This window comes from Podarcis liolepis, assembly GCF_965112155.1.
Source record: "Podarcis liolepis genome assembly, chromosome: 2".
In the NCBI taxonomy this organism is placed as follows: domain Eukaryota; kingdom Metazoa; phylum Chordata; class Lepidosauria; order Squamata; family Lacertidae; genus Podarcis; species Podarcis liolepis.
Window position 1 is genome coordinate 117,318,769 of NC_139555.1, and position 16,599 is coordinate 117,335,367.

The 16,599-nt window shown below is 47.5% G+C and overlaps 1 protein-coding gene across 6 annotated transcripts in view; it reads left to right on the forward strand.

Annotated features, from left to right (window-relative positions):
* Positions 1–16,599, forward strand: part of LOC310701487 (E3 ubiquitin-protein ligase TRIM11-like) — a 67,041-nt gene that overhangs the window by 44,420 nt on the left and 6,022 nt on the right. For 2 of the 6 annotated variants that reach the window (XM_083492433.1, XM_083492432.1), the window contains exon 4: positions 15,678–15,908. The exons of 2 other annotated variants lie outside the window; for them this stretch is intronic. In XM_083492433.1, the coding sequence (XP_083348559.1) occupies positions 15,678–15,908 (231 nt within the window). Of the gene's footprint in view, positions 1–1,629; positions 2,422–15,677; positions 15,909–16,599 lie in introns of those variants that run through there. 2 more of the 6 variants (XM_083492434.1, XM_083492437.1) reach the window with 1 other exon arrangement.

A 16,599-nucleotide genomic window follows, 5' to 3' on the forward strand; every position in this document is an offset into this window, starting at 1 on the left:
GGTGACCCAGTGCAAAAATCCTGAGGATCCATGTGGATCCGTGCTTTCTAACCACGTTTTAAGTGGGGAGGGAAGGAAAAGCACTCAAGGGACAAGGAGCATGCGTGGGGTGGGTGGAGAAGGATGCTGCTAATAATGCAGAAGAGGGGTTTAAGGGGAGAAGGAGCACGCGTGGGGTGTGTGGAGAAGGATGCTTCTAATAATGCAGAAGAGGGGTTTAAGGGGAGAAGGAACACACGTGGGGTGTGTGGAGAAGGATGCTGCTAATAATGCAGAAGAGGGGTTTAACGGGAGAAGGAACACGTGGGGGGGTGTGGAGAAGGATGCTGCTAATAATGCAGAAGAGGGGTTTAAGGGGAGAAGGAACACGTGGGGTGTGTGGAGAAGGATGCTTCTAATAATGCAGAAGAGGGGTATAAGGGGAGAAGGAACACGCGTGGGGTGTGTGGAGAAGGATGCTGCTAATAATGCAGAAGAGGGGTTTAAGGGGAGAAGGAACACGCGTGGGGTGTGTGGAGAGGGATGCTGCTAATAATGCAGAAGAGGGGTTTAAGGGGAGAGAGAGCACGCGTGGGGTGGGTGGAGAAGGATGCTGCTAATAATGCAGAAGAGGGGTTTAAGGGGAGAAGGAGCACGCGTGGGGTGTGTGGAGAAGGATGCTTCTAATAATGCAGAAGAGGGGTTTAAGGGGAGAAGGAACACACGTGGGGTGTGTGGAGAAGGATGCTGCTAATAATGCAGAAGAGGGGTTTAACGGGAGAAGGAACACGTGGGGGGGTGTGGAGAAGGATGCTGCTAATAATGCAGAAGAGGGGTTTAAGGGGAGAAGGAACACGTGGGGTGTGTGGAGAAGGATGCTTCTAATAATGCAGAAGAGGGGTATAAGGGGAGAAGGAACACGCGTGGGGTGTGTGGAGAAGGATGCTGCTAATAATGCAGAAGAGGGGTTTAAGGGGAGAAGGAACACGCGTGGGGTGTGTGGAGAGGGATGCTGCTAATAATGCAGAAGAGGGGTTTAAGGGGAGAGAGAGCACGCGTGGGGTGGGTGGAGAAGGATGCTGCTAATAATGCAGAAGAGGGGTTTAAGGGGAGAAGGAGCACGCGTGGGGGTGTGGAGAAGGATGCTTCTAATAATGCAGAAGAGGGGTATAAGGGGAGAAGGAACACGCGTGGGGTGTGTGGAGAAGGATGCTGCTAATAATGCAGAAGAGGGGTTTAAGGGGAGAGAGAGCACGCGTGGGGTGGGTGGAGAAGGATGCTTCTAATAATGCAGAAGAGGGGTATAAGGGGAGAAGGCTCCTCTCCTCTCCCGCTGTGCTCCTTTAAAGAAGCAGTCTCTCTGTCCCTCTCTCCTCCTCACTCAGTGGCTCTTCTCCCGCTTTGCTGTTTCAAAGCGAGCCACGGAGGAGGGAAGGAAGGGGAACCATCGATCCTCTGCTCACAACTGCAGCAGATCCCCCCGCCACCCGTAGGTATTCGCTCTATAACACGCACAGACATTTCCCCTTACTTTCTAGGAGGAAAAAAGTGAGTGTTGTGGTGCAAAAAAATACGGTATTTATCAGGATGTCCATTTCTGTCTCTCAGCTGACTCTGCCTAATCTCTTTCCCTCATCTTTTCCCCAACAGAAAATGTTGCTCTGGATCCAGACACAGCCCATTCTGAACTCATCCTGTCCGAGGATTGGAAAAGTGTGATATATGGAGACGAAGAGCAAGCCCTGCCTGATAATCCTGAGAGATTCAACAAGCGGCATTGTGTGTTGGGACGTGAGGGATTCACAGCAGGCAGACATTTCTGGGAAGTCACTGTGGAAAGTGGGGGATGGTGGGATGTGGGAGTTGCCAGGAAGTCTGTGGAGAGAAAGGGCGTCTTTGACTTCAGTCCTGAGGAAGGGATCTGGGCTGTGGGGAAGAGGGGAGGGGAGTACTGGGCCTGCACCTCCCCTGTTTCCTCTCCTCTGTCCCTGAGGGAGAAGCCCAGGAGGATCCGGGTGACTCTGGACTATGAAGGGGGATGTGTGTCTTTTTCCGACGCTGACTCAGGAGCCGAACTCTACACGTTCTCAGGAGCCTTGTTCTCTGGAGAGACCCTCCTCCCTTTCTTACGTCTATTGGATAACAAAGCCCACCTCAGTATCTCCTGAGGGGACTAAATCTGCCTCTCAGGCCCAGCAGGAGTTTCTCTCCAGACCAGAGTGACTGACGTAAAAACCATTTACCCGCCAAGAGCACGTTGGGCAGTTTTCCAAGGGCCCTTTGAGAAGATTCATTCCAGTCAAAATCAGCAGAAATAACCAAACAAAAATGGGTTGCTTTTGCTTTGCATTTTCCTTCCTTTTCCCAGAATTCCCTCTGCAGCTTACTTCTTAGAGAGACAGTCACACTTTGAGGAGTCCTAATAAATTTTCTCACCCTCAATCTTCTTTTCTATTTGAGGTATCTGATTTGGCAGAGGATGAGACTCTTAATCTCAGGCTTGTGGGTCTGAGCCCCACAATGGGCAAAAGTTTCCTGCACTGCAGGGGGTGGGACTAGATGACCCTCAGAGTCCCTCGCAACTCTGCAATTCTAGGAATCCTTCCTCTCTCCACAAGACCTTATGCAGCTGTGAAAATGCATGCATCATTGGTGATACGGAAGGGGGGGTGCCTTCCTTCACCCTTCCGCCAGTCACCAGAGGGTCCGAGGCGATGACCTCAAGGGCACCCAGCCCTACATTCACCCCTCAGCCCCCACACCGTTGCACAAGCACCACACCCTACCCAAACCCCAAAATTAAAGCGCTTTCCCTTTTTCCACACGGGCGAAATAAGCCCAAACTCTTAAGCCTCTTTCTCTTAAGCCTCTCTCTCACTCCATCTTTATCGTGGGTAGACCGTACCAAACTGTATCCCCCATTCGTTTCAATGGCTGCGTTCTAACCAATCAGAACCATGCATTTGCTTTGCTGCTGACGGCTCCCCGCTGGGAGAACAATGGAACCGAAACTTGTGAACTCATAAAAGTGTCAAATCTTGCAATAATGTATCTATTTTGTTTCCGACTTCAATTATCAATATAAGAATGGACTGAAATGGACTAAAACTTCTAAAATTTGTATAAAATCAACCGCAGCTCCGATTTCCTTGGTTTTGGTGTCGATCGACTCAGTTTCTTCAGGACTCCATGACACCTCCTCTGCCTCCATAATCCCTCGAGCGAGGAGTCACGTACTCAGGAAGACCCTAATCCAGTCAAATCACTCTGCCCAACCTTTCCTCCGGGCAATGCCAGGTGGCAGACTTTACATACTTGGACTATTGTCTTCTCATCACCGGTACTCAGGAAGCGCTTATCTCCAGCTCTGCATATTTCCCCTCCCTCCTCTGTATATTAATCCTGTGTAACCCAACCTCTTCTTAATGTATTCATGATGTAACTAGGATGCATTTTGCACTGTATTCTGGGACATGGAGGGAAGTTTCAAAAGTTCATGTCACCCCTTTCTCGCTGTTCAATCTCGTCTTGAACCTGTTGTGCAATAAACTTGGATCTTCTGCAGTTTGCTCCTGTCTCCGGCTGAGCTCATTTTCTTCTGCAGGGACCCGCGGACCTAGTCCAACGAGCTGGGTGGCAGAGTAGCCCCGCACCCAGATTTTACTGTAACATTGGAATTATAGATTACTAAAAAATGAACCCCTTCAGCCATGTCAGGTAGGATAGCTGCTTGCTCTGGAGACTTCAGACGGGAAGAAAAAGAAAAAAAAAATTGAACAGGGCATCATCTTCAAATGCCCTCTGGAAATACAGCCTCGCCATCTCCACACGTTGTCAGAAGTAAACCTTCTTGCCCCTTTACAAAGTATCTGAAGAAGCAACAAAGCGAACTGGACTCCTTGGCAGGTTTTGAATAAACATTCACGAACTTTTTATTGATAATAATCAGCTAAATTGTTTGAAGATCTATACAACTTTGTAACATGCAGAAAACAGCATTCTTAGAGAAAGCAAAGACTGGAACTGAGGGAAGTCAGGGGGTGGGTGGGTTTTGTGGGGGGGGGAGGGAAAATGGGGGGGGGGACAAGGATGATATGTTTTTGTTTTTTTCCAAAAAAATTATTAGTTTCACAATATTATAAACAAACAAACAAACACACAAGACAAACAAACATAAATCACAGCCTTATTTTAAAATTACACTTATTAACTTTGTTAAGTGACTTCCCCTTGGTTGAATTTTATTGCATGTACTTTTAACAGTTTTCCAAATCCGAATTCTTATGAAATTTAACTTAAGCATTAACATCCTTAGATCTTCACCTTATGGAATTAAACATATTAATTCACCACTTAACATAAATAGAATCCTAAGCCCATTAGGTATCTGCAAGCTATTTTCAGTTAATTTAACTTAACAAATTAACTAAGTAATCATTAAATTTATTCCACTCTTCCTGATACTCCTCCTCCTTCTGGTCGTGGACTCTTCTGTAACAGGATGATATGTTTTTGGATAATATGTCTTGTTATAATTTTGAATTTAAAAAAATTACACAAAAAAGAAGTAAACCTTCTTGCATTGAGTGGGGCTTCTGCTCAGTTAAATGTGTTTTGAGTGGATGCATTAACGTTCCTTATTTACAGGCTGGATTCTGTATATTGGGGGCATCAAATGGGGTGTCCTCTGGATAATGTTGGACTCCAGCTCCCCTCTGACCCATCCAGCATGGCCAGGGGACACAGAGGGTGGGAGCTGCAGTCTGGCAGCTTCCAGAAGGGGCTCCATGGCCTGTGCTGCCCCATACATTACGCGGGGCACCTTCCCCGTGTTCCTGAGCCCCACCCCAAATACACAGTGCTCCCCCAAGGAGCGTCATTTTGGCAGCAGGTGCATCTGATTTCTATTCTGGGATACTAACAGCTGGAACAACACATGCCTGTGGAATTGACCCCTCTCAAAGATCAGGCAGGACTCACTCTGGCTCCACTATCAGCACCACTGACTACTGACCGGTGCAGCCTGCTCTCCTTTCCCTGCGTTTCCCACAGGGTGGTGGCACATGATGAAATAAAGGCACCTCCCCCACCTATCTAAGGGCTGCCTCCCCTTGCTCCATCCCCTACATGATGTTGGTCTCCTTTGTGTGTCATCATAGGTTCCCTGTGAGCCTCCATTCACCCCGTGGAAGGAAGGACACAAAAGTGGCCCATTTGGTCCAGCGCCCAAGAGGGGCCACCCAGACGCCTGTGGAAAACCTGCAAGGAGGAGAACTGGGCCAAAACAAACAAGATGAATTTTAACAGGGAGAAATGTAAAGTATTGCACTTGGGCAAAAAAAATGAGAGGCACAAATACAAGATGGGTGACACCTGGCTTGAGAGCAGTACATGTGAAAAGGATCTAGGAGTCTTGGTTGACCACAAACTTGGCATGAGCCAACAGTGTGATGCGGCAGCTAAAAAAGCCAATGCAATTCTGGGCTGCATCAATAGGAGTATAGCATCTAGATCAAGGGAAGTAATAGTGCCACTGTATTCTGCTCTGGTCAGACCTCACCTGGAGTACTGTGTCCAGTTCTGGGCACCACAGTTCAAGGAGGACACTGGCAAACTGGAACGTGTCCAGAGGAGGGCAACCAAAATGGTCAAAGGCCTGGAAACGATGCCTTATGAGGAACGGCTAAGGGAGCTGGGCATGTTTAGCCTGGAGAAGAGGAGGTTAAGGAGTGATATGATAGCCATGTTCAAATATATAAAAGGATGTCACATAGAGGAGGGAGAAAGGGTGTTTTCTGCTGCTCCAGAGAAGGGGACACGGAGCAATGGATCCAAACTACAAGAAAGAAGATTCCACCTAAACATTAGGAAGAACTTCCTGACAGTAAGAGCTGTTCGACAGTGGAATTTGCTGCCAAGGAGTGTGGTGGAGTCTCCTGCTTTGGAGGTCTTTAAGCAGAGGCTTGACAACCATATGTCAGGAGTGCTCTGATGGTGTTTCCTGCTTGGCAGGGGGTTGGACTCGATGGCCCTTGTGGTCTCTTCCAACTCCATGATTCTATGATTCTATGACCAGAGAGCAAAGGCAGCCTTGCCCCCCTGCAGCCTCCAGCAACCGATCTTTACAAGCATGGGCGCCAACTTGGATAAAAATATTTTTGGTGGGGGGAGCAGATAAGCCCTAATCCTCTCACCTTCGCCTTGGTTTTATCCCTCGGTCACCTCCAGCACCTTCGCCTGCTCGTGGCGGTGGCACGCACCCCTTGCCCCGGGCACCCTGAGCTGAGGGTCTGGCCCGATGCCCACCCCCACTGCTGACAGGCAACACCACGCAGCCCCTTCCACACCATCCTTGGTCCAAAAAGCAGTCCTCATTACAAATGGGAGGGGCCAAAGGCCACATTGGGAACCCCAGGGAGAAGCTGACTTGAGTGGCCATTTTGCCTACAATGGACAATGCCCCCCCAAAACACACTCACACACACACAAATGTTGGCTGTGTCACTAACACATTTCTCTTGCATTGGCAGTCAAAATGCAGAAAAACAATGGGAGCAATAAGCATGTTCAAGAATGCTGTTTCAAGGCGCACAACACAGTGTGACTTTAAATGACACAATGGATGAAACCTCAGGGCTTAGATTGAACCCTTTTTAAAGTAGGCCATGCTGGAAATAGGCATACATAGAACTGAGCAAATGCCAATATTCCATGAGGTTGCAGAGCAGAGAGAGAGAGAGAAACCAGTAAGGGTTATTCCATTGCTACGGCTCAGAGCTGCCTTGGGCTCTTCTGCAACTGTCACCAAGTAACAGTCACTCCATCACTGTTTCTACCCCAACTGGTCATTATAACTTGAAGAACTAGTACCTGAGCTTGTTCCTTTCCTCCTCCCTTCCCATTCCACTTTCCTTTTATGTCACCTATTTTAGCTTCTTTTTCATTGATCTGTCAAACTGCATTTTTATTGCACCACAAATAGATGCTTATGTGCAAAGAAAGTGGTTGGAGAAGCACATTCACACTAAATCAAGCATTGCTGCAACCAGCAAGTTTTCAAACCGTAGTGATGGATGGAGAAGAGATACAAACTGCTATGACTGTCGGAAATGCAGCTTAAATTGTGGCAAGGTGTTGTGAGCAGGTGCTAGCAACATGGGGACCTAGTGCTGGTTAAATGGCTTATTCCCCCCTCACCCCAAAACAGCTCTGTGAGGTTGACTGGTATCAGGAAGAGCAACTGGTCCAGGGGACTCTGAATTCCTAAAGCAAAAAAGGGACTTGAATCCAACTCTCCCCAAGCCCAAGTTTCTAGGCATCTGGTTGTCTCCCCCTCTCTGCCGCCCAAAGTCAACGAAGGACGGCTGAAAAGTTATGCATTTACCTGCTTGCGCATATTGTTGTTGTTGTTTAGTCGTTTAGTCATGTCCGACTCTTCGTGACCCCATGGACCAGAGCACGCCAGGCACTCCTGTCTTTCACTGCCTCCCGCAGTTTGGTCAAACTCATGCTGGTAGCTTCGAGAACACTGTCCAACCATCTCGTCCTCTGTTTCCCAACATCAGGGTCTTTTCCAGGGAGTCCTCTCTTCTCATGAGTCTTGGAGCCTCAGCTGCAGGATCTGTCCTTCCAGTGAGCACTCAGGGCTGATTTCCTTCAGAATGGAGAGGTTTGATCTTCTTGCAGTCCATGGGACCCGCATTATTTTGGTGACAGCAAGTTGTTTTAAATTGCTGTTAATTATTGTCTTTTGCTGGAGGAGACTCTTGAGAGTCCCATGGACTGAAGATCAAAACAGATTTGAAAATAAGGGACCAGCAGCCTCGAAAATAAGGGATCAGCAGCCAAAATAAGGGATCAACAATTACTTTTATAAAATACATATTTTGTTGTGTGCAAATGGCTTTAGATACCTATTAGGTCCATAAATTACCATATAGCACATATTCAACACAAAGAAAAGCAACAATTTGTTGTTGACAAAGCAAGCTGGACATAGAAAGGGCCCCATTACCTTCAGTAGCTTATTTAAGAGACATCATCAATAAGGGAAAGCAGCGGGGCACGGCGCTGGGATAAGGGACTGTCCCGCCAAATAAGGGATGCTTGACAGCTATGGTTTGCATACCAATGTTCTGGGTTCCTCCTCCCTCCTGTGTGGGGGTGGGGTGTTAGCACCCTGTTGCAAGAGCTTTAATAAAGACCATGCTTACTAGCTGCTTTGCTTCTCAATATTCTCTGGCTGGCCTCTGTTATTTTTCTCCTACCAATAGTCAACCTACATAAGGACTCTATACGGGCTCTAGGGTGCCCCATAAGGGAAAAGGAGCAGTTTTTTCCTATCACAAAGACTATGAATGAAAATGTTACAATATGAATACCACAACTTACTAGGTGTGTGTGTTTATGTATAATCAAAAGCATCTGGAAGCAATCCGGAAGCATTCCCTGAAACTTGAGTAGAACATTCACCAAATGCAAAGACCTGGGGACATACTTTATGTTGTTGTTTTTTTTAAAAAAAAAGATCACGTGGTGACTGAGTTTCTGAGTCATAACCAGGAAGGGAAACTCCTGGTAGCTGAAAACAGAGAAAACGAAACTTACCTGGGACTTTCGGGTGAGGGAGCCATGGCTGCTGCAGGGGGTCACATCCAGCATCTCCGTGATGAAGCCACTTGCTCCATCTGCCTGGATTACTTCAAGGACCCAGTGACCATCCCAGAGTGTGGGCACAACTTCTGCTGATCCTGCTTGATCCAGTGCTGGGGGGAATCGGAGCCAGAGGCTTCCTGCCCTCAGTGCAGAGAAAGAGTCCAGAGAAGGAGCCTCATCCCCAACCGGCAACTGGCAAACTTCGTAGAAATAGCTAAGAATCTCAGCCTTCAAGAGGGAAAGGAGGAAGGAGGGAAAGGAGGAGTCTGTGAGAAGCACCAGGAGCCCCTGAAGCTCTTCTGCAAAGTCCACGAAGCCCCCATCTGCCTGGTGTGTGACAAGTCAAAGGAACATGAAAATCACAAGGTGATTCCTCTGAAGGAGGCTTTTGAGGAATACAAGGTAGGAGATCCCTGGATCTTGATGTGGAGAAATAGCTGTGGGGTCATCTTGGGAGGTTTTCTTTTTAATTCTCAGGTCCAAAGTAGGCATGGCATGAGTTGGTGGTGGTTTATTAAGTTAGAAGCAGCCTAGGGGAAGCTTGAGGGCTCCTGGGATGACTGGGAAGAGGGAGTTGAAGTCTTTCTCTCTGCCAGAAAGGGTTAACCTCATTCACATCCCGCAGCAGGTTGCTTTGTAAATATTTAGAACACTACAAATCGGCCAGGAGTTGTGGACTTTGTCCCCGTTGCCTGGGGGATCCCAGCCACTCAGAGCCTGGCCAGCCAATCCGGTGGCCGGGGCAGTTTAAACCAAGGAGCAGCCAGAGGACTTCCTCTTTGGCTCGCTTCCTTGATCACCCGCCCTCCCTCCCTACTCGCAGGTTAGGCACTGGCCTTGCTATGGACTTCCCAATGAGGGGGTGGCTGCAGGGTCTTGACACGCAAATGTAAATTGCACATACACAACTAAGTGCATGTCTCCTTTGGCTAGCAGGATGCCTCCTCAATGCCCTGCAAAACAGAGAGCAGCAAGGGATCAGTTGCAAGGGGGGGGGAGGAATTTCCCAGATGGTGCAGGATTCCCCCCCCCAAGTATCTGTTGGAAGCAGATTTAGGAGTGGGGGGTGGGTGGAAGGACCTACTGGTGGGGAGCATTCTTATTCTGGGGGTGCTGTGGGACCTGTGCATTGAGGTTTCAGGGGGGGGGCTGAGGATCTCCTCCCATCCCAAATGGCAAAGGACTCCGTGGTTCAGAGTAGCATCTGCAAAGTCAAGGGGGAAGGTGACTTTGCCATGACAACTCAGAATTGGACCTGTGCTATTCTATAAAAAAGATAAAACTCTAATTCTGATTCAGAAGAAACTTTTTTAAAAATGCCTTTTCATCCCTTTTAAAATCATTCACTTGTTCTACTACAGTGGTGCAAAAATGCTCCTGTGCCATGCAATATACGATCATAGGCGCCGACTCCATGGGGCTTGAGGGGGCCCGAGCCCCCTCAAAAATTTGTTTGGGGGGGCTCTGCCCCCCCAATAATCTCCGGCGCCCCTCCAGCAGAGCGCCATCGCCGCCCCTTCCCCAGCCCAAAATGCACAGGGTCGGGCTGCATGCCTCCTGCCCTCCCTCCCGAGCAAAAGCTCCACCCAATTTCCTTCGGAGCTGATTAATAGGCGCAGCACACTCTCCCCTATTCGCTCACGAGGAGGCGGCGCCACTTTATTTGCATATTCATGAGCTTATTTATTATTCATGAGCTTTCCCGGGCCCCCCCAATATTTTTTATAAGTCCGCGTCCCTGTATACGATATACGATACGATATACGATATCTTTATTGTCATTGTCCCATGCAGAACAATGAAATTGAAAAACTACATAAAACTACATAAAACTACATAAAAACTACATAAAACATTCAAAAACCCCTAAAAACTCTGAACCCCATTTTAAAATACACTATACTATAAAAACCCCTTATGCTGCGTTTAGAACCAGAATTGCACTTGTATAGAAACTGTTTCTCAGGCGGCTAGTCCTGGCCTTTATAACTCTGTACCTTCTTCCAGAAGGCAGAAGCTGAAAGAGATCATTTCCGGGGTGCGTACTATCCTGCGCTATCTCTGCCGCTTTCTTATGGCACCTGGCAGCATAGATTTGATCTAAGGTGGGAAGAGTGCACCCAATTATTCTCTCTGCAGTCTTTACAACCCTGGATAGCATTGTTTTTCCCCTGGCCATACAGCTCCCAAACCACACACAGAGACCATAAGTTAATACGCTCTCCACAGTGCAATGGTAAAATGCCATCAACAGGTCCTTTGAGAGATTGTTTTTCCGGAGGATTCGCAGAAAATAGAACCTCTGCTGTGCTCTCTTCATCAGGTCTTTGCTGGTTAGGTTGTCTCTCAACTCCATTTCCAGAAATCGAAACACTGAGACCTGTTCCACGCACTTCCCCTCAATAATAAGTGGCTGAATATTCAATTTACCTTTCCTAAAGTCCACAATGATCTCTTTTGTTTTCTTTAAGTTAAGGAGTAAGTTGTTTTTCCTGCACCACTCCCCCAACTTCTCAACTTCCTTCCTATAGGCTGCCTCCCCCTCTTCAACCGTGATTAAACCAACCACCGTTGTATCATCTGCAAACTTAATGATCTTATTACTGGGGTATTTGGGGGCACAGTCAGCTGTATAGAGCGTATATAAAAGTGGGCTCAACATGCACCCCTGCGGCGTCCCCGTGTTCGTGATGAGATCCGCAGAGATGTGGGAACCCAATCTGACCCTTTGGGGATGGTTTGATAGAAAATCTAATATCCACCTGCACAAACATGGTGGAAGTCCCAGGTCTAATAATCTGGCCACCAATCTATGCGGAAGAATAGTATGAAATGCAGAACTAAAGTCTACAAATAACAGTCTCACGTAGTTCCCTTGCTTCTCCAAATGAGTCAGGACAGCACGTAAAGCCATTGCCACAGCATCCTCTGTGGATCTCTTTGCCTTGTAGGCAAACTGGTAAGGGTCAAGTCCCACTGGCAGACAAGATAAGATGCGGTTCCTCACCAGTTTTTCGAAACATTACATTATAATGGGTGTCAACGCCACAGGGCGAAAATCATTCAGACTGTCTATCTTTGATGTTTTTGGCAGGGGTATAATGGTAGCGGATTTCAGACAGGGTGGAACAGTGGCTTGGGCCAGAGACTGGTTAAAGATCTTCGTAAAGATTCCTGCCAGTTGGTCCGAACAATCTCTTAGAGCCCTGCCAGCCACCCCATCCGGGCCCATAGCCTTCCTCGTGTTTACCTCCTTTAATATTCGCCTCACTTCTCCCTCTTCCACCCTGGCAGCATTTCCTGTAGGTAGTGACGCCAATAGCTCTGGCATCCCTGTTGGTGTCACCTCAAATAGGGCAAAGAAGGTATTCAGCTCTCCCACCAAGGAAGCAGTACTCTCTACCACTGATGAATTCCTTGATTTATAACCAGTCAGATGTTGGACTCCCTGCCACATTTGTCTAGTATCACGATTTCTCAGATGGTCCTCAATTTTTCTTCTGTACTCCGCTTTTGCTTTCCTGATACCCCTCTTCAAGTTCGCTCTTTCTATGCCATACAATACCCAGTCCCCAGTTCTAAAAGCAGAGTTTCTGGCCTTCAATAATCTCCTAACCTCTCCCGTCATCCAGGGCTTCCTATTCGGATACAACTTAACATACTTTTCCCTGGTGACATTTGCTGTGCAGGATCTAATATAATCCAGGACCATTGATGTATAAGTTTCTAGGTCTTGATGGTTGAACATATTCCAGTCGGTCTCCTGGAAACAGTCCTGCAACTGCTGAGAGGCTCCCTCAGGCCACACCGTAACCATCCGTGTTTGTATCTGGCCTTGTTTCCTGAGGGGAGTGTATACTGGTGTCAGAAGCAGGGACACATGATCTGAACCAACGAGGTGCGCCAAGGTCTTGACCTCATATGCCCGTCTAATGTTCGTATACACCTTGTCAAGAGTATTTTCTCCCCTTGTCGCACACTCAATGTGCTGATGGGATTTTGGGAGTACTGCCCTCACATCTGTGTGATTGAAGTCCCCCGCAATAATGTGCACAGCCTCCGGGTATCTGCTCAATTTAGCATTGATGTTCTCATGCATACTACTCATTTCCCTGCATGCATGTGCAGTTGGTGCTATGTACACCGCTGTTAACACCACTGTTGTAAATTCCCGGGGAAGATAGAAAGGTCTGCATTTAATTGTCAGAAATTCCACATCCGGAGAACAATGCTAATAATGCTAATAATGCCACAAAATAGTAATGATAATGAAAGGAAGCTGCCCCTTTGAACTTGCGGAATGACCAGACAGCAATCTTCTGACCGAAGGAGCTACGTAAGTGGATTCTGGGCCAGCAAGAACTTCTTTGCTCAGAAATGGAAGAAGCTGCAGCATTTAAATCTCCCCTGGTGGTCCGAGCACACGTGGGCTCTGGCTACTGCAGAGAAAAGAACTGACCAGTAGCAGAAAACCTGAATTGCCATCTGACCCAATTAAGTGGCAGAGCAGTGGGGTCAAGAGGAAGGGTGGAAAAGCCCTAGGCTTGCAGAAGAGGGGTTTGGAATGGGTGAAGTTTTGAGAAGCGCTGCTCTATCCCTGTCTCTCTAGCCTCTTGGGCTGACCTCTCTATCTCTTTGATACATCCCAGGTTGGATCCTGCCTCACCCCTTCCTCCTCTTTCGACGTCTTCCTGGGAGCTCAAGATGAGAAGTCAGGCTGAAAGTCTCTTCAGAGAAGACAAAGGAGCAAGCATGGCTGCCTTTGCTCTTCTCCAGACTAGTTTGTTGCACTGGAAAATTTCCCATCCCAGTTCTGCAGTGGGTTTGCTGGCAACACTGGCCTCTGTCCCTCTTTCCTTTCCTTCCTCCTCGGATGCCATAGCTGCCTCCCAAAGGCTTGCGCAGCTGTTTCTTGAGGCAGAAAGAAGATAGTCCAGGGAGTCATGCACCCAAAAAGGTTGAAAACCTCTAAACTCCAGTAAACTACTTTGCTATTATAGCAAGGCCACCGAGCCCAAGAAGCCAGTGTAATATTCATCTCTCTGTGCGTCTCTTTCAAACCTGACTTTTTCCTTTTCTCTTTAGGGAGAGATCTGTCACCGCCTGAAGATTCTGAGGAGAGAGAGAGACGAAATTCTGGCCTATCAAGCAGCCCTGGACAAGGAAAGCAAAGACCTCCTGGTAAGTGTCTCTGTTGTTACTAGGGAGGGAACAAGCACTTGAAGAGTCGAGTCAGGACTGAGGAGGGATGGGGAAATCTGCCCATTTTAGCTTTTCCCCATTTCTCTTTTTCCATATCAGTTTGTTTATTCATTTATTATTCTGAAAATGAATCAGATGTTAGGGTAGCTACTTCCTTGTATAAATGTTTTTATATGTACTTTACCCTCATAAATACATTTTTTGTATTACCTGGCTGGGTCAACCTTGAACAATTCAGAGGTGAGAATTTCAAAGGATTACTCTGTTTTGGTCTCCATAATTTTTCAGCAATAGCAGATTAAGTAAATTCACTTTTGAATGCAGCTAATTTGAGTTTATTTCCCATTGTCGTTTATTATATGAATAGCAGTGAAGGAGAAGCCTGAGGACTTGTGAGCTGAGAGGGTGGAAGTGGTTCAATTCAAATCCTGATTTACCATAAAGATTTGTCCATAAAGAAAGAGTTGTCTTTCTAAATGTGCGCTATTGTTCATCTTAAGGAAATTCAGGGAGCTATGGGGATAAACTCTGCGCTTTCTCCTCCTTCTCCTGTTTCTGTGGCCTTCCTTCCACCTCAATGGTCCCAGTCTAAACTGAGGGTGTTTTATGTCCACGGACGTTCTCTGGACAGCTATGAACTCTGGTTATGCCATGCCCCAAATCATGCAGGGAATATCCTGTGGGGATGTTCAGGGAGGCAGGAGAGGATATATTATTTTATTATATCCTTCATAACTTTCGCCAGCAAGTTCTATAACTTAGCAGAGTTGTTAAACAATCCCCCTTTTAAATTACACAGCAGTTAACTAGTTGCAGGCTCATCTGAGCCTCACTATTTAGGATTCCTGGTTTCCCTTTTTTATATCCCTCCTAAAAGAATAGACACAACCATCTGATTAATGTTAACAGAAAACTAGTTTACTCACAATCATCCAGTTCACAATGAGATTCCTGAAGGCAGACTTAATTTACAGAACAACATATAACTATGTTTACTATCCCATAAGGGAAATAGTCTCCAGTGACTGCGACTGAGCAGTCACTTCTCCTAACTCTTAGGAACACACAATGGAGAAGACACAGAGCAGAACATGGAGTCCGTGTGCTCCTCTCCCAGGAACAGGCCACACTCACATACATCACATGCAAAGGAAGTCTGTCTCAGCTCAGGAGTAACTAGCAAGTTTTCTCCTGAGTGATACATTCCCCAGCATGTGCATTGTAAAAAGGTAAAGGTACCCCTGCCCGTACGGGCCAGTCGTGTCCAACTCTAGTGCTGTCCGGAGACACTTCCGGGTCACGTGGCCAGCGTGACAAAGCTGCTCTGGCGAGCCAGCACCAGCGCAGCACAAAGAAACGCCGTTTACCTTCCCCGCTATAAAGCGGTACCTATTTATCTACTTGCACTTAGGGGTGCTTTCGAACCGCTAGGTGGGCAGGAGCTGGAACCGAACGACGGGAGCTCACCCCGCCACGGGGATTCGAACCGCCGACCATACAATCGGCAAGTCCTAGGCACTGAGGTTTTACCCACAGCGCCACCCGCGTCCCATATGTGTAGGACTGTTGTATTTGCTTGCAATACGTTTTTGCATCCCACATATCCATGACTAGAAAAAAATGCTCCTTGTTTTAGGCTGTAGCCCTCTGCAAAATAGAAGTCAACAGGAACAGCAATGGAGAGGGCCTCCCATCAAAATAAAGGTTTACTTCTTTAGCCACTGGAGGTTTCATGTCTCTGAAAAATCAGAAGTGTCCTCCCTGTAGAATTCTCACTATTCTCTTCCTGATGTTTTGAAGGCTGATCACCTTCCACACTCAGACCTCCTCTTTTCTTGCAGAAATTAACAGAAACGGAGAGGCTGAAGGCCGTGGAGAAGTTCAGAGAACTGCGCCGGTTCCTGGAAGAACAAGAAAAACGTCTGCTGACTCATGTGGAAGAGGTGGAGAAGGAGATTGCAGGGAGAAGGGATGAGCAGCTGGCCAGACTCTCCAGGAAACTCTCCTCTCTTGAGAGGATCATCCAGGAGATGGAGGAGAAGAGTCAGCAGCCAGCGAGTGAACTCCTGCAGGTAAGATGGTGGCAGGAACAGCCCAAGGCTCCAGGAGAAGGCTGCCTCCAATCCTTCATGTGCCCCTTTCATGTATGCAAGGAGTGCAGGGGCTGAGATGATGGAGCCTCTAGTCAGGTTTGTAATGGACAGGAAGACCCAAGAGACCTGGGATGCTTAACTCACCTGAATGCAGACTAGAGATTCGTCTGTGTTCTTGATGGAACGGGAGCTGATCTTCTGCTCTTTGCTGATGCTTTGTCTCCGAACGCCTTTCAGCTGTGGGGGCTTCGTCTGGGATGCGTTCAGGCCTCCTTCCGACATGAGCCGGTCTCTTGACCAAGCTTCTCTTCCCGTTCCCTCCATGATTTCTGGGTTGATCCCCTTCCCCATGGATACAGATTGGCCCAAAATGGTGCTCAGTCACAGTGACCAAAGAGCAAGACAGAGGGACTCATCCAGACTGCTGCTTGTCCCACCCCTTTCCTCCAGGAAAACCCTCTTTTTACTGCTGAATTAGAGTAAACCTCAGCCAGGTTTTCTCTGCATTGACGTTTGCTTTGATGTTGCACGAAGGAGCAGGTTTTTCCTGAGGGAAAGCGGCAGGGCAAAGACAGAACCACTTGGACTCGTGTTTTCTGGGCACAGGAAAAGCAGAAGAGTCAATGAGCCCAAAGAAACACGGAGTTGTTTTATTACCCCTTTGGAGGCA